At 53.4% G+C, this 21,924-nt stretch overlaps 8 protein-coding genes across 8 annotated transcripts; 3 read left to right on the plus strand and 5 right to left on the minus strand.

Annotated features, from left to right (window-relative positions):
• Positions 1–1,105: 1,105 nt before the first annotated feature.
• Positions 1,106–1,480, plus strand: CORC01_03466 (uncharacterized protein; the record flags this gene model as incomplete). Its single annotated transcript, XM_022615116.1, has 1 exon — positions 1,106–1,480. The coding sequence occupies one exon, from the start codon at positions 1,106–1,108 to the stop codon at positions 1,478–1,480; it is 375 nt and encodes a 124-aa protein (XP_022478294.1).
• Positions 1,481–1,819: 339 nt separating this feature from the next.
• Positions 1,820–4,192, minus strand: CORC01_03467 (tRNA synthetase class II; the record flags this gene model as incomplete). Its single annotated transcript, XM_022615117.1, has 5 exons — positions 1,820–2,776; positions 2,826–2,984; positions 3,046–3,195; positions 3,245–3,912; positions 3,973–4,192. The coding sequence occupies 5 exons, from the start codon at positions 4,190–4,192 to the stop codon at positions 1,820–1,822; spliced, it is 2,154 nt and encodes a 717-aa protein (XP_022478295.1).
• Positions 4,193–7,133: 2,941 nt separating this feature from the next.
• Positions 7,134–9,289, plus strand: CORC01_03468 (ANTH domain-containing protein; the record flags this gene model as incomplete). The annotated part of the gene is made up of 5 exons (XM_022615118.1): positions 7,134–7,181; positions 7,260–7,497; positions 7,570–7,760; positions 7,823–7,934; positions 7,983–9,289. 5 exons carry the CDS (start codon positions 7,134–7,136, stop codon positions 9,287–9,289), a joined length of 1,896 nt encoding a protein of 631 aa, XP_022478296.1.
• Positions 9,290–9,766: 477 nt separating this feature from the next.
• Positions 9,767–10,864, minus strand: CORC01_03469 (CDK-activating kinase assembly factor MAT1; the record flags this gene model as incomplete). Its single annotated transcript, XM_022615119.1, has 1 exon — positions 9,767–10,864. The coding sequence occupies one exon, from the start codon at positions 10,862–10,864 to the stop codon at positions 9,767–9,769; it is 1,098 nt and encodes a 365-aa protein (XP_022478297.1).
• Positions 10,865–11,279: 415 nt separating this feature from the next.
• CORC01_03470 (CS domain-containing protein) lies at positions 11,280–12,081 on the plus strand (the record flags this gene model as incomplete). Its single annotated transcript, XM_022615120.1, has 3 exons — positions 11,280–11,301; positions 11,404–11,606; positions 11,731–12,081. 3 exons carry the CDS (start codon positions 11,280–11,282, stop codon positions 12,079–12,081), a joined length of 576 nt encoding a protein of 191 aa, XP_022478298.1.
• A 1,127-nt stretch (positions 12,082–13,208) lies between these two features.
• Positions 13,209–15,014, minus strand: CORC01_03471 (uncharacterized protein; the record flags this gene model as incomplete). The annotated part of the gene is made up of 1 exon (XM_022615121.1): positions 13,209–15,014. The coding sequence occupies one exon, from the start codon at positions 15,012–15,014 to the stop codon at positions 13,209–13,211; it is 1,806 nt and encodes a 601-aa protein (XP_022478299.1).
• An 843-nt stretch (positions 15,015–15,857) lies between these two features.
• Positions 15,858–17,447, minus strand: CORC01_03472 (uncharacterized protein; the record flags this gene model as incomplete). Its single annotated transcript, XM_022615122.1, has 5 exons — positions 15,858–16,031; positions 16,100–16,158; positions 16,213–16,639; positions 16,694–17,118; positions 17,177–17,447. 5 exons carry the CDS (start codon positions 17,445–17,447, stop codon positions 15,858–15,860), a joined length of 1,356 nt encoding a protein of 451 aa, XP_022478300.1.
• Positions 17,448–18,000: 553 nt separating this feature from the next.
• Positions 18,001–19,629, minus strand: CORC01_03473 (uncharacterized protein; the record flags this gene model as incomplete). Its single annotated transcript, XM_022615123.1, has 1 exon — positions 18,001–19,629. One exon carries the CDS (start codon positions 19,627–19,629, stop codon positions 18,001–18,003), a length of 1,629 nt encoding a protein of 542 aa, XP_022478301.1.
• Between the last annotated feature and the right edge of the window lie 2,295 nt (positions 19,630–21,924).

Consider the following 21,924-nt stretch of genomic DNA (forward strand, 5'->3'; position numbering starts at 1 on the left):
TAGCAGTGCAACGTTTCTACTGGCGTCTCCATCTCGGCCAAGCAACATTCCACGATGCTATCCGCGATCGCGTCAGAAACGATTCAAACAAACAAAATAGAGGCGGCAATGACATGGGGCGAACAGGGCGAAAGAACTCGGCGAATGCAGAAGAGGATGGCAAGAAAGAGGCACCAACATAATTCAAACACCTTGGTCTACCGTTTTCGTTGATAATACTGCAAACTTGAAGCCTCACCATCTTCATCTTCGTTCAAGAGCCAACGCAACCAGTCCGAATAAACATCATCTCTACGACAGGAGGAGGAACATAATGCGGCGGGGGCCTCCTTAAACACACCTAGATCTGCATCGCACCTCTCAGGCGGCGTAGCATGGGCACATGGCTCACGCGCAACAATAATTGGGCTAGAGGGACGAGATCGGACAGGAGCATGGCAGAGAACCATATTCACATGCGCATCCAAGGAGGCAGCCTCACCTCAGGCTCAGAGCCACGCACAGTGGAAGAGAGAGAGAAAATCACATTCTCCCAGGCCAACCATCTTCTCAAAGGCGCCCATGACTAGATACACGCCTCGAATCCCAAATCTCTGCCACAATCATAATTCCATCAGACACACAACAAGACATTGAAGTCCCTGCATGGCCGATCACCAAAACTCCAAAACACCCATCTCATAAACCAATTGTCCCATCCGTCAGCGACAAGTCATATGGTTCCAATAGAATGGACCGGTAGATGGCGCATCCAAGGGCTTCCTTCTCCAACGGGCTAGAATATGTCGTCAGCCCGGACGGTCGCACCCCCTCCCTGTTTGAGACGTGGTGCTGTGATGTCAAATCTGACGACGAAATTGTGGTCAATAGAAGCTTTGATAGGTGCGATCCGCTTCTTCGGGCAAGGGGGGATCCCTGAGCTCCTTCCGCAACCTGCAGCTCTGACGTCACAGGCTCTGGAAGGCTCACCTCGTCCCATCCTCACGACAAGCACCAAGCACCCACCAAGCGGTCCATAAGAAGGCTTCAGCCACCTCGATCGACCTCACTGTATGCGCTTTCAGTGTTGAACAAAAAAATTCCAATCAAAAAAAAAACACCTCGCATGTTCAACAAGAACAACAACCCCACAATAGTCAAAGACGTCCCACTTCTAAACAAACTCGCACCAGCCTCACAACAATACAAGCACGTCTTCCCCAAAATGCCCGTCGGAAACAGTGATCAGAATGCAGGCGCCACTGGCGCCGCCAAATTTGTCACCTCGGCCCTCGGCAACACCGTCGGCGGCGTCACCAGGACCGTCGGCAACGTCACCGGCGCCGCGACCCAGGGTGTGGGCGACACAATCACCAGCGCTGCCGGCTCCGCGGGCCGCCCCGTCGGCGACGGCATTGCCAATCTCGGCCAAGGCCTCTCGGGCGCACTGAACTCGGTCGGCAAGGGTGCTGAAGATGCTGGACAGTGGAAGCGATCCTAAGTGCTTTGGCGTGGATTTCTGTGCTGGGAGGAGGTGTGAGACGGGGGAAGGAGGAATAGCGGAAGACAATGCCCTTGGGAGGTTCTTTACTTGTATTACTAGGAGCGCTCACGTCATGCAACCTATCTGACGGAGATATAATACGTTGTTTCCCGCTGTCAAACCTGAATAGTCCTGCTGTGATGATGGCAAGTGCGCTCCGTCATGTTTAAACACTGCACTTTAGGCAGTATTTATTCATATTGTGATATACAAGTAGTTTACATATAATTTTACAGTATGTGACAGTTGAAATAGTACAGTTATCGATCGAAAGGGGAGTTCAGCAACTCACCCTGCTTATTCCTTTTTCCGGAACTGCAGGTTGTACGTCAGGAGCTGCTCCTTCGTCATCTTGCCCGGTCCTCCAGCGAACTCGTCCACGCCGTTATTGTTCTTCGGGAACGCAATGACGTCCCTGACAGAGGACGAGCCGCTCAGGACGGCAACAAAACGATCAAAGCCGATGGCAAAGCCAGCGTGCGGCGGACATCCCGCACGTAGCGCCTTGAGCAGGTGCGAAAACTCCTTGATCTTGTCCTGGCTCATCTTGAGTATGTCGCGGAAGATGAACTCCTGGATCTCTGCAATGTGGATACGGCGGCTACCCCCGCCGAGCTCCACGCCGTTGAGAACGAGGTCGTAGTGGTCGGCCTTGGCCTTGAGCGGGTCCTTGAAGAGGAGCTCAAAGTCCTCCTCGGAATGAGGCGACGTGAAGGGGTGGTGGGTGGCCGAGAAGCCCGATGCCCCGCCTTGCCCGACGTCGCCCTCCTCTTCCGGGGTGAACATGGGAAAGTCGGTTACCCAGAGGAATTTGAAGCTGTCGTCCCGGTCTAGGAGGCCAGCTTCGACGGCGGCGTGGTACAAGGCGATTCTCGCTTCGCCGAGTTTCGTCGAGCCTCCTTGCTGGGGTTGGTTCTTGCGCGCTTGGAACATGACAATGTCTCCATTCTCAAGCGAGGAAAAGCCAGCATCCTCAGGGAGCGCCCCTAGTATGCTATCCAGGCCTTCGGGACCCAAGGCAGAGAATCCGTTGAGCGGCTTACTGCTGTCGAACATCAAGGCTGTGGGAGCACCGTCTGGGTTTTGTGACAGGCTCTTGGGAAGGTTCTCCATGAACTCCGTCACAAACTTCCACACCTCCCGCCTGTCAGCGTCTTCGTGTGGGCTGATTTTCCAAACTTCGACAATGGGCGCGTCGAGGTCGGTGATCATGCTGACAAAGTCCTTGTTCAGGTTCTCGTCAACACGACTTATCTGGGCACTGTTAGCGGTTACTAGAGCATTTCCATGGTGAGCAACTTACTCTGTTGGGAATGCGCAGATCCGGCTTGTCAGACCCGTATAGGTCCATACAGTCGGTGTACTTCATTCTCAGGAACGGTGTAGAGATGACTGGGTATTCTTGGTAGTGAGGTGCTTTCGCGTCGTCTTTCGCACTGTCCTGGACACTTTGCTTCCAGTCCTATTTTGTGTCAGCTCTTAGTTCTACTCCATCGCATTCGCAACGACGAAGAATCGCGTACCTCGAGTGATGCTTTCCTGACCGGCGCGAATGAGTCTTCTCCCACTTCCATGACATACTGCTCTCTTACAGCATCCCAGGCACGCCCGACCACATATTCGACGTCCTCCATGATGGTCTTGCCTGTAGCGAAGGATTTTTCCATGTCCAACTAAGATAATGTTAGCTGTCTGAACTCATCGGCAATACGAGCCACATACCTGAGTGAACTCGGGTTGACGGTCTGCGCGATGATCTTCATCGCGGAAGCATCGCGCAAACTGGTAGTAGCCTCCCATGCCAGAGGCCATCAGGACCTGCTTGTACTGCTGCGGACTCTGCGGTAGCGCATAGGCGTATCTGGGTCGCCGTGTCGGCACAATGAATTCTCTTGCGCCTTCTGAAGTGGACTTGAAGAGGATGGGCGTCTCGACATCCATGAATTCCCTGTCTACCATCGCCTGTCCCATTGACGACTTGAGCTGGGCACGGAAGCGCAGTCTCTCCTTCAGCTCTTTGTGGAAGCGCAGCTGCAGATGTCGCTGCTCTGGCGGAAAGACGGTATCAGGACCGATGATAATGTCCTTGGGGAAAGGGTTGAGGTATTGTATCGAGTCCATATCTATCTCGAACCGAGTCGCACCCGATGCACCCGATGCATGCGTCGTAACACCCTTGACCAAAACAGCACTGAAGGGACGAATCTTTCCCAGGATAGCCGCATTGTCACCCTTGGCACAAATTTGGCCAATTCGTTCTCCGTTGCGCTCCAAGTGGGCAAAGGCCAAGTTCTTGCCGACCTTTCTTGTTCGGCCGATGTGTCCGCTCACGACGATCGAGGAGCCCGGTTTACTCCATGTCTCGGGGGAGGACATTTCGGGGAGTGCAACTATTTGTTGCAAGTCAGCAGAAGCTTCAATGGTATCTCGCTATTCTTGAACTTGCTCACAGCACTCCTTGAATTCCTCCGACAACTGTGTGTGTTTCGACTCATCCTGAGCACGCTGGGTTTTTGTCGTTGACAAGTGACGGGCCTGTTGACCTGAACAATTGGTAGGACCGCATGTTGAGTTGCGCAGCAGAGAGAAAAATTGACCGACGGGTTGCGGCTGTACTGTGCGCGGACGCAGGGCAGCCAATGCTCTACTGCGACAGCATTGGCGAAGCATTGGGAAGGTCTGGCTAAGCTGAATTGCACAGTCGACTACGCAGAAAGCTTGGGTCAAATATTAAACGTGTGGCGCTAGATTTGCAGCTTCGACAGGGCACAATGGCGTAGTGGAGAGGGATTATGGGTGGATGAGATCAGGTGTGATTTTGTGACATTTGAAGCTATCACAGCTTAGGTCCATAGTTCAATGCAGCAAGACGGTGGAACGATGTCGGAGCCAAACCGCAAGAATTGCGACGGTGGTGGGCTGCTGCTGCTGCTGCATGGCACCTTTCTGGGGTCCTAAGCTGGCGCTTGCTGGCACCTGAGGCAGAAGGTCTCCACCAAAAAGTGATTAGCGCGGGGCAGATCCTCGCGTCCATATAAAATTCTTGCAGTGAGCTCCTAAAATTTTCCTTCCTTTCCTCTTTATGATTTCTCCATTTCAAAAAAGTGTACGTTTGGTCCTTCCCCCTCGAGCCACCCCAAGCGCAATCCGCGCACATGCAAAACGAAGAGAAAGCTAATTGGACGATCTTACAGGTGATGATAGCCACGTGGATAAGATGATGCTGCTGCCTCCGTCTGAAGCATCCAAGCTCTCCCCTTCTGGTGGCTTCAGGGCAAAGGTGTCGAGGGCGGAGGGGGCCATGACATAGGCGTTCGACACGACCTTGTTACTAGTATCGGACGCGATGAAAGGCGAATCTGATTTTTCACGAAATGGAAGAATTCTGTGGGCTTGGCACGCCGCCAACCGGGAACCTCAAGGCGTCGAGTGAGGCCGAGGGGTTCTCTGAGTTGGCGCAACATACATTTCCTTGAGGGCGCAGTCAGTTGTCGGATACGTCGATACGTCTTTCCTGACACGGCTACAGCCAGAGATCGCGGTTGGTTGCTGGCGAAAACACAGGATGCTCTCCCGTGTCCGTGAAGCTTTTGAGTTCTGCCGGAGCGGTATAAGAATGGACGAAGGCGAATCGCTATCGAGGACACAGCCGAGGGAGGATGGAATCGATCTGTGTACTGTAGACTTTTTTGACCCCGTCATTGCCTACACATTGACGGGGATGGCGCCCTGAGCGGCTTGCCAGCCATTCCTAGACTTCATTGAATCAATTAGACCCGATGATGGGCGCAGAAAAGAAGGGGTCCGAGAACCTGCAGCTGCTGCTCTACATGTGATGGAGATGCCTCCGTTTGATGATTCAGCGACCCCCATGTTTCCCCGAGTGTTTCAATTAGCTATGGTGCCGTTCGCGGGACAAGTGTTACAGTTGTGTCGAGCACGAGGAGGGGGGTTGCAAATGAATCAACAGCGTTCGACGTAAATCAATTGGGAATTACTATGATGCGACACGGCCAGTGTAGGTAGGCTGAATGATGAAGCTGTCATGAAGATCAGATCAGCGAGGCCATCAGACTGATCTATGGCCAGCAATGGCAGAGAATCAACCATGCTTGCTTCTCCAGGCTCGCCATCTGCTCCCCCCACACACACCTCGACAGGTCGTTGGAAGATCCCGGCTCACCGGAGCTGCCAGTGTTCGTCCGTGTCATGGAGCATGGAGCTGGGAGCATGGAGCATGGAGACGGGACACTGGCGACACTGGCGACATGCACCTCAAAGGCTTACACGCACAAAGCTGCATCGCTTCGACGCCGGCGGAGGTTGAAGTGTAACTTGCAAGGTATCCGTAAAGTTCCTAAGGAGGTGTTCGGGGTCACGTTCTGCGGCCCACCTCACACGCGCGAATTAGACGCTAATCTGAATCAACATGCTACTAATGCAAGACTGATGGGATTGAGTGAGTGATAATTATGCAGGAGACTGAGGAGAGGACCCCCTTGGAGAATCTCTTTAGCGGTCATGTCGCAGTCGCAGTCGCACCCGTCAACGCCAGGGCCAGGGCCACCTCACTTTACTGGAATGCTTCCACGGCGACGGCTGCCGAGTTACTCGCATCATCGCCATCATCAGCCCGCAGCGCAAGGTTCCAGGTTTCCTACCACAGTACCTACCTATGCACATACCGCTGCGACCGGCCTGACCGGGAAGTACGTACTCTCCACCTGCACTTGGCTCCCGCTGGGCCAGTCAGCAGGGCAGGACTGGGGCACCAGCACCTCGGGCTGTCAGACATAACCTGCTGGAGACAACGCCGGCCACTCCCACCCGAACAAGCGCACGTTAAGCCAACAGCCAGCACGGCCAGCACAGCCAGCGGCGGCACCTCCTCTCTCTCTCCAGTCCGGTTCTCCCTCCACCTCCTCCTGTCCTCCACAACCACCACAACAGGCCGCCTTACGTAGGCTCAGCCCAGCCCAAGCCCGACCAGCCGACCTCTCCAAATCAAGACCGTGGCCCGTCCGCCTCGACCTCCACTCCCATGCCATCCCACCACTTCACTTCCCGACCAACGTAGCCATTGTCAATACTGGCGTTGTCCGCCCTTCATTTCCCGGCCTACCCAACGAAGCCAAATCAGGCTTATTTCACGATAACCGATATCCAATCCTGTATTCTTAATCCGAACCCCCAACACAGGCCCTCCGAACACCCTGTCATGGCCCTAGGTCCATACTCCGGATCCGAATCATCCCTCTTGCATTGAAGCTTACCGGGGCCCAATTTCGCCCAGTTGAGGGTTTACCTGGGCTGCAACCAAACGCTGTCGCACCCCCATCACCGACACCCTTCCTCGCTGTTGCCAACGACCCGAAACCGTCTCTTGACGAGCTCGCGGCTTCTTCTTGTTGGAACACCGTTGAAAGGATCGTCTCCATCAAGATATTTGATCGAGGCCCGTGACGGCCGGACTCTTCGATCGCCGCCTTCCACTTTCGTGCGACTTTCGTCCGATCCGCCAACCACGACTAGCCTGCTCTGTCGCCAACCTTCACGACCCTGATTATCACGGAATCTTGACCTGAGCGAATTGCTTGAACACAGTGACAAAATGTCGAGCTCCTTCGAAAAATCTGTCAAGGGGGCCACGAAGATAAAGGTAGGTTAAAGAGAGGCTTGAGCCACGCCGGCAGCTCAGCGTGTTGCCCCCAGTCACGGTGCTAACTCCATCTCCCAGGCTGCGCCGCCCAAGACAAAATACATCGAACACATCCTTGTTGCGACACATGCTGGCGAAGCGGGCGTGGGGGAGGTCTTTCGCGCCTTGCAGTTCCGTTTACGAGACTCGACATGGACCGTCGTTTTCAAGAGCTTGATCACCGTCCATCTGATGATCCGTGAAGGCTCGCCCGATGTCACACTTGCCTATCTGTCCAGGCACCCGAACACGCTTGCTATCAGCAGCTTCACCGATGGTTAGTCAAACACCCTAACGATTAGGCACAGATCGAGGTTTGTTGGACTGGCTTTCTAAAAACATCCTACAGCCCAGACACAAGGTCGCAACATCCGGCACTACGCCAACTACCTCGCCGCGAGATCTAAAGCATACCGAGAAACGAAGTGTGATTGGGTGCGAACTAAGGAATCCAGGCTGGAGAAGCTGTCGGTCGACAAGGGCCTCCTGCGAGAGACAGAGATTCTTCAGAGTCAGATTACGGCCCTTTTGAAATGCGATGTAAGTCTTCGACTTTGTCTTGCGGGGTTTCTGGGAGAGTGACAGCTACTGATATTATACAGGTTCTCGAGGGTGAAATCGAAAACGAAATCACAGTCACCGTCTTCAGACTACTCGTGCTCGATGTGCTGGCTCTCTTCCAGGCATTGAACCAAGGAATGATTAACATTCTCGGTGAGCCGACCCAACACCTCAGGATGTGCTTGTGGCTAATATGAAAAGGCACCTTTTTTGAGATGTCCAAGGTCGATGCTGAGAGAGCGATGGCGATCTACCGCACCTTTACGAAGCAGACGGATTTTGTGGTGCAATACCTCAGTGTCGCACGCCAATACGAGCATCAAACGAGAGTTGAGGTTCCTAAGCTGAAGCACGCGCCGGTCAATTTGGGCCGCCAGCTGGAGGAATATTTGGGTGATCCAGACTTTGAAGTCAATCGAAGACAATACATTGCTGAGCAGCAGGGCAAGAAGAATAAGGTTGGGACCTCGAAACCGACGTCCAGCGCATTCGACTCTAAGCCGGCGGCAAACACCCCCTTCCCGAGCACGAATGGCTTGTCGCAACCAAAAACCGAGACTGCCAAGGGTCCTGCCCCCGATCTGATAGACTTTTTCGAATCCATCGAACAGAACCAGACAACGATGGCTGCGAACGCACAGCAGCACCAGCAACAGCAACAGATGCCCATGCAGACCGGCTTCGCCAACAACAGTGCCTTCCAACCGCAACCTACTGGTTTCCAGCAGAATGGCTTCGGGCCTCAACAGACCGGATTTGTGCCGCAACAAACAGGCTTCGTTTCTAATCCGTACCAGCCTCAGAGCACAAATCCGTTTGGCCAGCCTCAGCAACAACAGCAGCAGCAGCAGCAACCACCGCAGCCGCTGCAACCTAGCTTTACCGGAGCTGGGTTCGGCGGGTTCACACCCCAGCCCAACTTTCAGCCGGGCACACTTGGCTCAATACCGCAAGACTCGGTGGCAAGCTTCCCAACAGGCAACACAGGCATGCTGAGTCCTCAGGCCGGTCAGCAAATCACTAATCCTTTCCGGGCGTCCATGTTGATGGCTCAGCAAACGGGCATGTCCACGAATACCGCATTTTCGAACCCAGCGAGCCCCAACATGCAGAGGCAGTCTACAAACCCCTTTGCGAGATCCTCACCCCAAGCCCAGCAACCATTTTCACCAGCTCCGAGTAATTCACCTTTCCTGTCTCAGCCGCAGCAACAGACACAGCAACTTCCCACGATCGCTCCGTTGCAACCAATGATGACTGGTACCAATCCATTCGCCAAGAACTTCACCGGTTCTCAACTACAGCAGCAACGCCCTGCTACTAGTTCTGGAGCCATCGTGCCGCAGCCAACAGGCACCACAAATCCCTTCCGCCAGGGTTCCTTCGTCAACCATCAGACCGGCCTAGGCTGGCAACATAATCAACAGCCAATGGGTGGTGGGCTGGATAATCTCGAGACGATGCCTGTCTTCCCCCGGCCCATCCAGCAAAACCCCTGGCAAACATAATAGAAGCGCTCTCCAAAAAGCTTTTGACCAGCTGTTCCAAATACACCAGCCCATTCCAACCGGGACCACTATTTCTTCAAATCTCAAATCAAAGCGTGGCGTTTACAAGGGTCCTTTTCTGCTTTGTACAATTGAACGCTGCGTAGGTAGACGGCAACAGGGTTATCACACAAAACAAAAAGCTCTGCAGTGGGATGGTGGGACCGGTGGAGGCCGGCGGCCGTCGCTGTCAGAGTCCGAAAAGATGTATTATTTAGTGAGCATAACTTAGATGTAATTCTTGCATACAGGTATACTTCACGTGGTCAAATGCTTGGTTGGTATCGAGTATGGGTATTATTTCCCTCGAACAGCTCTAGGTCTTCATCATATACCGCAAGTATTGTCTGCAGAACCCCAAACGCCATCGCTATGCATCCCAGTCTGCTCTGAAGCCAGTAAAGTAAGCAAGGTAACAGGAAAGATGGAAATGTCTTTCTACAAGCCGTCGTCCACATCCATCTTTTGCGTCGTCTGGCCCGTGCTCGCAACCAGCGCCGCCTCGGCGGTGGCCACCTTTTCCGGCCCCTTTTCATCCTCAATGAACACGGCCAACCCGGAAAATGCTTCGAACATGGCCCTACCGAGGTACTCGTCGGCGCTGTACCCGCCCACCACGATGTCGTCCTTCTTCCTCGCCTCGTCGACCCACTGGTTGCGGTACTCCTCCGAGGGCCCCATCTTGTACCTCTCCATATCGAGCTTGAGCCCGCCAAAGGGGTCGTACGGCTTGTTGTCCTCGAGCACGCGCTTCTTCTGCTGCTTGAGGCCGCGAATCGACAGGCCCGTGGCCGCGGCACCGGTGGCATCGGAGAGGGCCCCGACGGCGGACTGGAGGCGGCTCTGCCCGCGCTTCTTAAGGAGCACGCGGTTGAGCGTCTGCTTGGCCTCGCCGGCGTCGCTGCTCGCGAGGCCGTTGAGCATGTCCTCGCGCATGCGCTGCTCCTTTCTCTTCTCCGCCGCGTCTTCCTGCATCGCCTGATCGCGGCGCAAGCGGGCCTCTTCCTTTTCGGCCTCGAAGCGTGCGACGCGATCTGCCTCGGATTCCTTGGCCAGCCGGCGGTTCCGCTCAATCTCGGCGCGGTGGGCCTGCTCCCACTCCATCAACCGCGCCTCGGCGGCTTTCTTTTCGACATCGGTGCCCGAGATGAGGTCAAAGGTGAGGGTTTCTACCCACTCGAGGTACTCGTTGTAGTCGGCAAGCGTCTCGAAATCGTCTTCCACCTTGTTGAGGACGGCGGCGACGCGCCGGCGGATGTCGACTTCGCGCTCGACGGTCAGGTCGCCAAAGTAGGCTGATTTGAAGCCCTTTTTGCGGAGGGTCTTGTGGCATCCCGCGTAGGGGCACTGGTTGGGGCCGTCGGAGAAGATGCGGGCGACGCAGTTTGCGCACATTGGGTGGTAGCATTCTGGGTTGATGAGGAATTCGAGGTCTTTGTTGAGGTAGCGCATGGTTTTGCAGACGGGGCAGATGTCGTTTGTGGAAGACGGGGCCGGGGCCGCTGTCGCGGAGGAGGAAGCGCGGCGGGTTGCCATTTTTTTGGAGGGAGCGGTGGTGATGTTCGGGGGGAGGGTTTCGAGGAAAGAGAGACCGCGTAGTGGGAGTGTTTGTCTCAAGGTGGCATCGGAACCAGGAAGCTGGTCAGACAAGGGGCTTGCTTGCTACGACCGAGAAGAGAAAGACACAGCGTCGCGAGAAAGAGGAAGTTGACTCGGGCAAGTGACGCTGATGGTTGTCTGCAATCGCGATAAAGCTGAAAGATAGGTTGACGTGCAAGGCTGATGGCAGGATTTCCTAAGCCGAGGTGATTGGTTGGAGCTTCCAGATAGACAGCAGGGGTGTGAGGGAGGCGGCAGGGGTCTCGCAGCTACCCCTCCAAATATTCCGTCAGCCTTCTGCGCTTGCCTTCCACTGCCTTCGAACCCCAACACCACCAGAAACTGCGACAAGATGGCCGACAACGACAAGCCCGGTGCGCTTTCTACCCATTCCAGCTCATATTCATTCCGGGCTCTACTAGGCTCGTAAAGAAGCCATTGATTGCGAATACATGCTGACAAATGCCTTCGAACAGAGCTCACGCCCGCCGAGGAGGCCGCCGCCCGCGCCAAGGAAACGGAGGAGCAGAATGCGCTGCCTTACAAGTGGCAGCAGACCATCGGCGACGTCGACATCACCTTTAGCGTCCCCGGCAACTACAAGAGCAGGGATCTCGTCATCGACATCAAGAAGACCAAGATCTCGGCCGGCGTCAAGGGCCAGGAGCCCATCGTTAGCGTCAGTCACGACCCCTCCCCTCCCCCCCTTCCCTACACACTCTGCCGGCCCGCTCTTGAATACGCAGAAACTCTTGGGAGAAAGCAAGAAATCAAATTTCCTGACAGAAGCATCAAAAATCCAGGGCGACCTTTCCCACGCGATCCTCGTCGACGACTCGACCTGGACCCTCGCCTCAGCACCCGACGGCACCAAGACGGTGGAGATCCACCTCGACAAGGTCAACAAGATGGAGTGGTGGGCGCACGTCGTGACGACGGCGCCCAAGATTGACGTGTCCAAGATCACGCCCGATACGAGCAAGCTGTCCGACCTCGACGGCGAGACCCGCGGCATGGTTGAGAAGATGATGTGGGACCAGCGCCAAAAGGAGCAAGGCCTGCCCACCTCGGACGAGCAGAAGAAGTTTGACATTTTGAAAAAGTTCCAGGCCGAGCACCCAGAGATGGACTTTAGCAATGCCAAGATTAGCTAGATTTTTCTTCTTTTGGCGGTAGCACACCTGATAAGAATAATTAAGAAACCAAAAAATGAAAACTTTCACGATAGGTCACCATAGGCAGGAGTTTTAACTTTGTGATTAATCGCCATCTTTTTAATGAAGCATATTTAACATCGTCTAATTCAACGACTATCTATGTCAGGGGTGAAACGAAGAGCCGAAACCACGGCAATGGCAAAAGCCAAAAGGTGATGGCATCAGAGAGCCCATGCGTAGACATTGCTCTTGGATCCGCTAGTAATGGTGAAGCAGATTGAATGCTGCAACCCATCAATTGTCAGATTGATAAGCGGTCCGTTGTGCCAACATGAACCATGTCCCCCATCGATGCGATCGAGTCAGAGAGGAGTGAAAAATTTGCCTCCGGCATCACAACGAACCAGCACTGTAAGGATTAGTTGGCAATAGCAAAGTGTGAGAAGCAAGACACGACAGGATCCGTGAACTACAGAATCGCTGACCGCGCAGGAGGCCCAACATGAGGTCTTTATCAATCCATTTTCTATCCGCTCTATCCACATCTCCACGTCCGAATGGGTGGCGTTGCTGGATCAGATCTGGGCAGGAATGAGGGATTGCAAGCAATCCAACCAGTGCGATCACTTGACTCGGGAACTGCAACAATTCAGTCGTTAGCCGTGACATCTCGACAGTGAAGTGCAAACAAGAAAATGGCAGTTGCGTCGAGATCAGAAATTAGAACCGTATCCACATATTTGAAATTGAGATAGGGATAACTGTATAAAAAATTGTCTTGGTCATCAGTTCGAGGGGTGGGGGGAGGAAAGTAAAATAAATAATCGTCTTACCTAGCATGATGTATCACGGCAAGTGAAGGCTGGGACATCGCAGTAGATATGGATGGATGGTTAAGCTAGCGTATCCCGTGGTAACTGAAGCGTGATATTAGCCAGACTTCTTACACAGGATCGTCAGATTTTGAGCAGCAGAAACAAGGAAATCAGAAATTAGAACCGTATCCACACATTGTGATTGAGATAGGGATAACTGTATAAAATATTGTCTTGGTCATCATTTTGGGGAAGAGTCGAGGTGAGAGAACAGTCTGGGACATACCTATTGCTCTGGGTCCGGCCAGGTCAATGTTTAGAGAGGCGGGCAGCTTTGAATTTACTGATCCGCTGACCACCATCAGCTTCGTCGAGAGGCCGGACCACGGACGTGTCCTCTTGGAGGAAGCCGCCCTGCTTCTGGATGAAGTTTCGCCGTTGTCGGTGATACTCGTCGGCAAGATCCTGGTCGATAAAGTCCTCATCAAATGCGTTCTCGTCCTGAGGCTTGCTCTCCTTCTCGACGACCGTATCTGCCAGTGTCTTCCCCTCAGGTCCCGTCGGGGCTGTGGGCCTGTCTTGGTCGATGAAGCGTGATGGCACATCGCGTGGGCCCATTGGAACGAAGCCGTCATCAACGACAGTTGGCGCTGCATTCTGCTTCTTGAAGCGAGACGCCTTGCGGGTGGACTTGACCTCCGGTTGTTTGGCAGGACCAGTGCGCTCGACGATGTCGCTGAGAGGTTCCACGAAGGGCTCTTGCGGTGGTTGCGGCACAATTGGCTGGGCGGCGGCAGTTTCGGCAACAGTGTCTGGAGCGACGTCCAGGCTCTGTGCGAAGCGAACACTCTTCTTGCTTTCGTCCGCGTCCGGTGGAGAAGAGGTCCTCAAGATGGACGTCGTAGGCGAAGTCTTGGCAGCTTCAACGGACTTGACCTTATCACCTTGGTTCACGATGATACGGCCGATGCCTTGCTGGTCTTCGTCCGAGTCTTGGCCGTCTACTTCCAACTTCTCGGTGAAGCGAGACTTGACTCCGAGTCGTTTCTCCAGCTCCAGCATCCGCTCATGGTACCCGTCGTCCAGGACGCTGGAAGTAGACCGACCAAACTTGTCTTCTTCATCGTCATCAAGATCAGAGTACTCGTACTCCCAGTCATCCTCGTCATCGCCAGAGCCATCTTCGAGGTTGAGTTCAGCCACCACTGCGCCAACCTCTTCCATACCGTACTTGAGCATCTCTCGGCGGAGGAAAGCGTCTTCCTCGGACTCGTCTTCGGGGATGACGGGCGCTTCACGGCTGATCTCTTCCTGTCTCCTGGCGGTCTGCATGATCTCTTCGACCCTTTGAGCGTTCCTTGACACCTGTTGCTCTGTCGGAGGCTTTGTGTCTTCCGCGAAGGAAACGGACTTCTTGACTGAGACAGCGTCGTCAACCTCTGCCTCTAGGAGCGACTCCTCTGCAGACGGCGCGGGGTCCTGTGCTGGCGCTTTTGACTCGGATGCCTTAGGGGAAGGCTCGTCGGTAAGATCTTCCACGATGCCCTGTGTCTTCACCGTCTGTGATGACTTGCCGGCCGGGATGTCCTTGACGCCTGCCTTCTCCAGGATCTCCCTGATCTGAGCGCTAGAGTCGCCAGGCTGCTGCAGCCGACTGGATACAACATTTCCCTCTTCGTCGAGCTCCTCGATGATCTCTGTTATAGGCAAGCCATCCTCGTCCCGCACATCAGGATTGCTGACAACGCTGGCGGCAGCGTGCTTCTGTTCCGCTGACTCAAGCTGCTTCTCAAGAGTCGCGATGTTCTTGGAAACATAGTCGATGCGACGCGAAAGCAAGTTGACAATCTGGTCGGCAGGCTTCAGATCGATCCTGCCAAACAGGTCATTGATCTCCTTCTTGTCGACGACCTCGCCCTCGAAGTCTCTGCGAATCCGCGCGAGAGCCTCTCGACTGGCAGGCTGGGGAACCGACTCGATCTCCTCTTTCAAGGACTCGTACTCAGCGTCCCATTTTCGCCAGTGTTGCAAAGCCTTCTGCAGCTTAGCAATGGAGTCTTCGAGTTGCAGACGATGTTTTTCCAAGTCGAGGAAACTGTCTCTGACTGCTGCCATGGTGAAGAAAAAGAGAAGAGGAGGGAGTGAAGGCCGACAGAAATTGTGGGAGCGGGATGAGGAAAGGAAAAATTATTCCCTGTCGGAAGGTAGGGGTTCAAAGCTCTAAGAAAATTAGGTAATCCGCTGAAGTGCAGGCTGTTACGTAAGTCCCGCCCAGCTTTCCAGCAGGAACATGCCCCTGTACCTTGGATGGGGCCCTCCAGATCCGTCGATACTCCTCGCCGACTATGAATCTGCCATGGTCACGACTCACTGACGAGCTCGCCTCAGACCGTGAGCCCGGCATGAATGTCTGCGATACGCAACCCTTTTTCTTCTTCAAAGTCTCTTTGACATGGACCATCAACAGAGCTCCCGGGAGATGTAGTAGCTGTAGCATGCGTAACGAACATCTAGGAGACTATGGTGGACGTCGCCTTTGCTCATGCCATGAGCGCGCCAAAACTAGAGATTGGAGTTGAATCGCTTCAGGATTTTGCGCTTGTTGGCATGATGAGAAGACTCGCCGTCTCCGACCAGTGAAAGGCTTGAGGCCTACCCAGCGCGGAGACCAAATCAATCAAAAGGTGCAACGTCAATCTCTTGCAGGGTGTTCGTTTTATAATATCTCAATGTTCTCTGAATTCCCACTCAGCATGCTAAGCTCTTGGTCTGATTCCAATCATATACTTTCCCGCTTTCAGATGTAGGACCGTGAAATGAACAAGTTCGTGAGACTGGTCCGGAATAAGAGACAGGTCATATCGCCGAAGCAATGATACAAGCGTGAGCCGCAGCTCCGTCCACGCGAATCTGTTCACTTTCTCAATATCGATTCATACCTAAAAACCGTCAGAAGACTTACTGTTTTCCAATACAATTCCTCGATCCTGCAGAAAAGGGGTAATATGCCGTTTTCTCGCTGGCGGCCGTGCCCTTGTAGTCAGACAGCCATCTCTCGGGGACGAACTTCTCTGCGTCGGGCCAGTGCTTCTCATCCCAATGCAATACGGTGGTGTTTGCAGTCACTCTGGTCTGGTCGTTGTTAGTTAAGCCATGAGAAGACAGAGCCGGCCTCTGAGGCTCGCAGTAAAGGGCCTTACCCCAGCCGGTATCAAGTGATCAGACAGAATCACATCTTCGTCAGTTTGCCTCTGGAGCCCTAATGGAAGGTTAGTGAATCGCCACAGTCAGAATGCTCTACTCGTAATCCTACCGCCGGTAGCCGGAGGAGCAAGTCTCATCGTCTCTTTGAGAACAGCGTGCATGAACGGCAAATCCGTCGTCTCGTCATCCGAAACCGGTGAATCTGGCATGGGAAACTTCCCGCGGATCTCGTCGACGAGTCTCTGGTAGGAAGCTGGGTCGTTGAGCAGGAACATCATCGCAAAAGTGAGCGTGCTAGCCGTGGTCTCACTGCCCGCCAACCAGAAGACGAGCATCTCTGCAAACACTTCGATGCGCGACAGGGTCTCTGGGTTCTTTTCGTGCGTGTCGAGGAGGAGCTGGAGCAGGTCCGGCTTGGCCAACTTGTCGGTAGAGGCCTGCCTCTTTTCAATGATCTCGTTGACCAGTTGGGCGAGCTCGGGATCCCGAAACTTCGGTAGGAAGGGAATATACTTCAAGAAAGGGAGAAGTTGATACTTTCTCAATGTCAGTATCACGTCTTCATACCAACTCTCTGGCTAAAACCTTACTATGGTGCCTCTCTTGAAGCTCTCGGAGAACTTCTTGCGAATGGGGTGCTCCCCGTTCTTCACCAGCTCAAATGAGCCCCCAAAAGCGGTCGCGCTCATGATGTCCGACGCGAGACGGCCCATCAGATTCCAAGCATCGATGATAGTTTCGCCTCCATCCCGAGCGCACTGGTGGTCGATGAACTCCTCAAGCGCCTCGATGCAGCTCAGCTTCAGCGGCTCGAGGCCCTTGAGGTAGCTGATGGAGAACCCGTGCGAAAACAGCCTTCGACGAGTGCGGTACTGCGCCCGATCCCTCATGGTGAAGAGGGTCACGCCGTCTTCGTTTTGGCTGAACTTTTCGTACAGTACGCTCTTTCGGAGATCCATGCCTACCAGAATCTGGTGGATGGACTCTTCGTCGGAGACGAGTACGAGATCGGGGGCTTTTTCGATGAGATGTAAGAAGATTATTCTTTCGTTCGGAAAGCATATAAAACCCACCTACTCGGACAATGTCACCGTATTTGCGGTTATAGTTGATCCCCTGCTCGAAGGCCTTGCCTCTGACGACAGCCGCCATCCAGGGCAAAGCTGTGACTCTATTGAGCCATGGCCCGGGTATCTTGGCCAAAGGGCCTGTGAAGCCGTGCCAAAGTGCCTTGAAAATGCTCAAAGCCCCGTAGGCTAGCATGAAGACAAGACATGCTGATACAAGAGTCTTGAAATCCGGGTTTCCTAGCCGTACTGTGATCAGCTCATTTGAAATCCCCATCGCGACGTCGACTGCCTAAGTTTAGTAAGTGCTTGTTTGCTTTGATGAAAATGAGACGATGACAAGCTCTTCTTCAAGCCACTTTGTCAGAGTCGATATTGGCTTTTTTTAGTAATAAAGAAATGTTGGTCTTAATAAGATTCTCAGTTTCCCATCCCAAGTAATTTTCAAATTCATGGGTTCGACCTTAAAAAGCTGGATCTGTTCGTGGCTGCGACCTCCGCTCCCGCCCAAGACCGGAGGTTCAGCAAGACCTGGAAAATTTACAGATCCACGTAAGACAACGCCAGGAGCAGAGCCGATCTATCAATATGCAGACATCCTTGTGGCGTAGATTCCCAAAGAAGATAAGCAAAATTCATTACAGATGACTTACACTTCTCCCGTGCTCTTCTGTGCAAATGGAAGTCATCATCACGAAAAAGCTTGTGAATAGCTCGAATCGCATCGACAGTATCGATTAGTACATGGAGAGTTGTGTTTTCTATGCATCTGCAGTTTGTTCATCTAGTATTCCATGCTCCGAAGGAGGCTGCCGGGCCAAGTCTCTGTCTCAAGTCGCGTTGTACACGATACCCCGAACAAATTTGATGCCTAAATTCAGCTGCCGGGCGTACTTTGCGCCTAGGAAGCAGGCTGTGCCCCCGGCCGCCAATGCAGAGACCGAAACGATCCACAGGTCCCAGTTCTTGGCCTTCCACAGTGGCATCCTCATGTCTGCCGTCTGGAGGTGCATTGGTCGGAGTGCCCTCCCATCTGCCGAGCGCAGCTCGTCATCATGGATGACTTGTTCGATCAGGTCGCCGGCGAGTTCTTTGCGTCGCGATGCCACGCGTGCTATCCTCTTCATACGCTCGACATTCCTACCGAATGACCCGTCGACATCAGAGATGATACGGCCGATCTTGTCTGATATCTCCTGGGAAGTGAAGTCGAACTTGTCCATGGCTAGACCGACTCCCGCCTCGACGAGGCGGGCACTGTTGGCGAGCTGGTCGAAAAAGAAACCTAGAATAAGGGGTGGAGTTCCGTGGAATAGGGTCTCATTTGCGCTGGAACCGCCCCCGTGAGTGAGATAGAGCTTGGTATTGGCATGTTCGAGGATTGCTCGCTGAGGAGCGAAAGATGGGGCCAGAAAGTCGCTGTGCTTCTCGTCGAGGACGTCGCCGACTGACATCCTGCCACCTTCAGGTCGTTCGATATGCCTCGACCTATCAAAATTTTGTCTCGCTGACTTTCCGATAGACCATATGACACCGTTGATGTGTCCAGCATCTAAAGCTATAACGAGACCGTCGAGCAGCTTCATCAGCTCTGCTTCTGGAAGTGCAATATGGGTACCTAGAGCGACATATACAGTCTTGTCGTGAGAATCCAAGAACGCCTTGTAATTTGCGTCCAGTTGAGGGTACTCATCCCCAAGGATCGGTCCGACTACTTGCATAAGGGGAGGCAAGTCCTTTGCAGGCTCGAGGCCAAAAAACGAGTTGACGAAAACAAGGTGATTTGGTTTGGACGCCAGTGGAACTGAGTGCTTGACGCCATGTCGTTTCCGCATGTCCCGCGTCCAACGGGACCATGCAGTAATGTGCGGCAGGGCCCAGAACAAGACCATCTCATTCCGGATGCGTGACCAAATCGAAGCGTTCTCCGAGGTGGGTGTGAAGTCGACCTGGAAGCCCGGCTGGCCGGGTATATAGCTCACGGGGGCTAGGAGATAGGGCATCTGAGGCCACATGACGGTGATAGGAACGCCAAACTCAATCATCATGTCCTTGGCCGCCGCCTCGACGAAGAAGTCCGCAATGATCATTTCGGGCCTGACATCCGGGTCAAGCATGATTTCGCGCAAATGGAACCACGTGTCGGGCCAGTAGGAGTCGAACAGGTACTTGGATTGCATGATGGGCCCGACGCCGTCGCTGGGCCGCCACCGTATCATGCGTGCGTAGTGCGCTTCAGCGTCGGCGTCTGGCAGGGCCGCGCCGAAGCTGTGGACGCGGGTGATGGAAGGGTAGTCTGAGGCCCAGTGTTCCTGGCCGGAGTTGGTTCCAAAGTGTACTTCATGGCCGCGAGCCGCGAGGACGGCGCCGAGCTCGAGGATCGGAGCGGCGTGAGTGAAGCCGCCGACGGTCGAGCATAGGAGGATACGTCGTTTGGAGAAAAAGTCTGAGTCTGCCATGACCGTAAGTCTTCTGTCCTTTCAGCTTTCAGAAAGTATATGTCTTCTCAGAATCAATTCAGTTCCCGGAGGATCCAACACTTTTCTATGCCGTCTCGACGCAATGCTCTTAAAGTGGACTGATATTCGGTGAGACACAGCTCATCGTGCCGCAACGCATCCGTAAGATGCATCCCGGTTTATTCTCGCCAGGGTGACAGGCAAAGGAAAGTCATACGCAATCATACATATATGCTTAGTTCAATTTGTGTTCATAAGGTAAAGCATCGGTAACAGCGAGACCAAATTACTTGCTCGTATGTAGCGAACCTTCACACTGCCGTGACTGCGCAATCCGTTTTCCCCGCACTTGAGGGGCAAAAACATATCCTGATTATCGGATTCCAGGAGATGAAGTGGTGTGATCGCCAATGGTACCCAAATTTGGCCGAAGAAAAAGAACCCATGAATGTAAACCGATTGATGGACAGTTGCTTCCAGCAATGGTGACTGGATGGCCGGCAGAGATCTTCTGGTACGGCAGCTGCCACCAGCCGGATTGCGGATTAGACATATTGAAGATTCCTTTCTATAACCGGGATTGAGATCCTCCTTCTCACATCCCACTGTCTGATCAGCGCCTCCTATTTTGAACGGAGACTAGGCGTCAGTCAGCGTGAAACTACTAAGTTCATATTCGTTTCATTAAAACTGCCAGATTATTCTATGTATGAGTCGGTCAATCCACCCGCCGGCCCTGCGTGTTTAGGCCCTGCTCTCAAGACCGGTGGACCGAGAAAACCACACACACTATTATCCATCCTCATCAAACCCAACTTGATCCCTCTATTACCATAGCATCCGTCGGTTCCCGGAAGCCTGATTATTCTGTCCCCGAATACAGACGGTGCTCCTCAAACAACAGCCGAATTTGACCAGTCGAGTCGACCTCGACCCCACTGAACACATACTCATGTTAGGATTGGGGTCATCGCGAACGACTACGTTAACCACCTATTGTGTAACTTTGGCTTTCGCTGACATCATATGTGCTCTTGAACCAAGTTCGCTGTAAAGCCCGCCACGGGTGAGTATTGACAGCAAATGGAAGAGCTGGCAGACACTGACTTGACTGTGGTATCTGAACTTTCGAATTGAATTTGCGTCTACATTCCATCAACAACTTTGGGCAGTTGTGCCATGTCGTTGGGCGATCGCCAGGGGAAAGCTGGTCTTCGTTTATCCAATAGCAGAGGAAGAAGTCGGGGTCAGCGGGCTGCATAATGCTGGCAAGTCATTGGCGACAGAGTTGCGTTTGAATTTCGTTCTGGGCGGGCAGGCCAGGAACATGTAGTGCTTGGGTTCATTTAACGCATTCCGCCTCTGAAACTCGTTGAGTCCCATGGTAATTCCCGGTGTATTCATTTTGATTGAATTGTCCATTTCTGCTTTACCGAGTATGTGAATCAAGTGCTGACGTTCTTGGTCTCTGTCTTACCGAATCTCACGACTCTCTGATGCTTATCCTGGAGCATCTGGCCCGAAGAATCGGAAGAGAATAAGCTTGTTGTCTGCTGCTCAAGTATTTCTTCGATAGCTCTATACATATACATGATATTGGGGCCGTACATGTACGAGGGGTCATGGTTTTGCTTTTCATGGTAGCGATGGTGCCTCTTCCAAGAGCTGACCAGCTATTTCGACCTCATGGCGGTGTTCGTATCCAACCTTAAAATCTCTATGCCATTGAGTGGCAACCTTGATGTCACGATCTGGCGATGCATCTTCTAGCAAAGAAAACGCTGCTTTGCAAGGCAGCACCCAGGCCGCAGCCTCATGGTCTTTGCAGGTAGAAGAACAACGCCTTCTGCCAGGCCGAAACCTCAATTCAAGCAGTAACACAAGGTTGCCGTCAGTTCTCGGAGTCAATGTTTAGTCAATTATTAGTGAATGTAAGGTATTCAAGAGACTACGAGTTCCTAGAGGAGAAACCCACAAGCCGGTCAATCCGACAGCCTCTGCTCGCTTCCCACGAGAGGACTCCCTGCTATAGCCAGCTAGAACCCCCATGCTTGCTGCAAAGCGGTGGAGCTCTTCAAGAACAGTTTCAGCGACTATTTTATCAAATCACCAGCAGAAACAACAACTTCAGATCCAAATATGAGGTTGCGGTAAGTAATTCACTTACACACGGTCGGGCGCCTCTTCGGCGATCGACAACACCATGGGACGATATTAGAGCCGCGCCGTCTGCGTAAACTCCGCAAGACTCCGCACTTTTCCCGAACCTATGTTGCCATTTCGTCACCACATCCT

Source organism: Colletotrichum orchidophilum (genome assembly GCF_001831195.1).
Source record: "Colletotrichum orchidophilum strain IMI 309357 chromosome Unknown Scaffold_21.1, whole genome shotgun sequence".
NCBI classification, from domain to species: domain Eukaryota; kingdom Fungi; phylum Ascomycota; class Sordariomycetes; order Glomerellales; family Glomerellaceae; genus Colletotrichum; species Colletotrichum orchidophilum.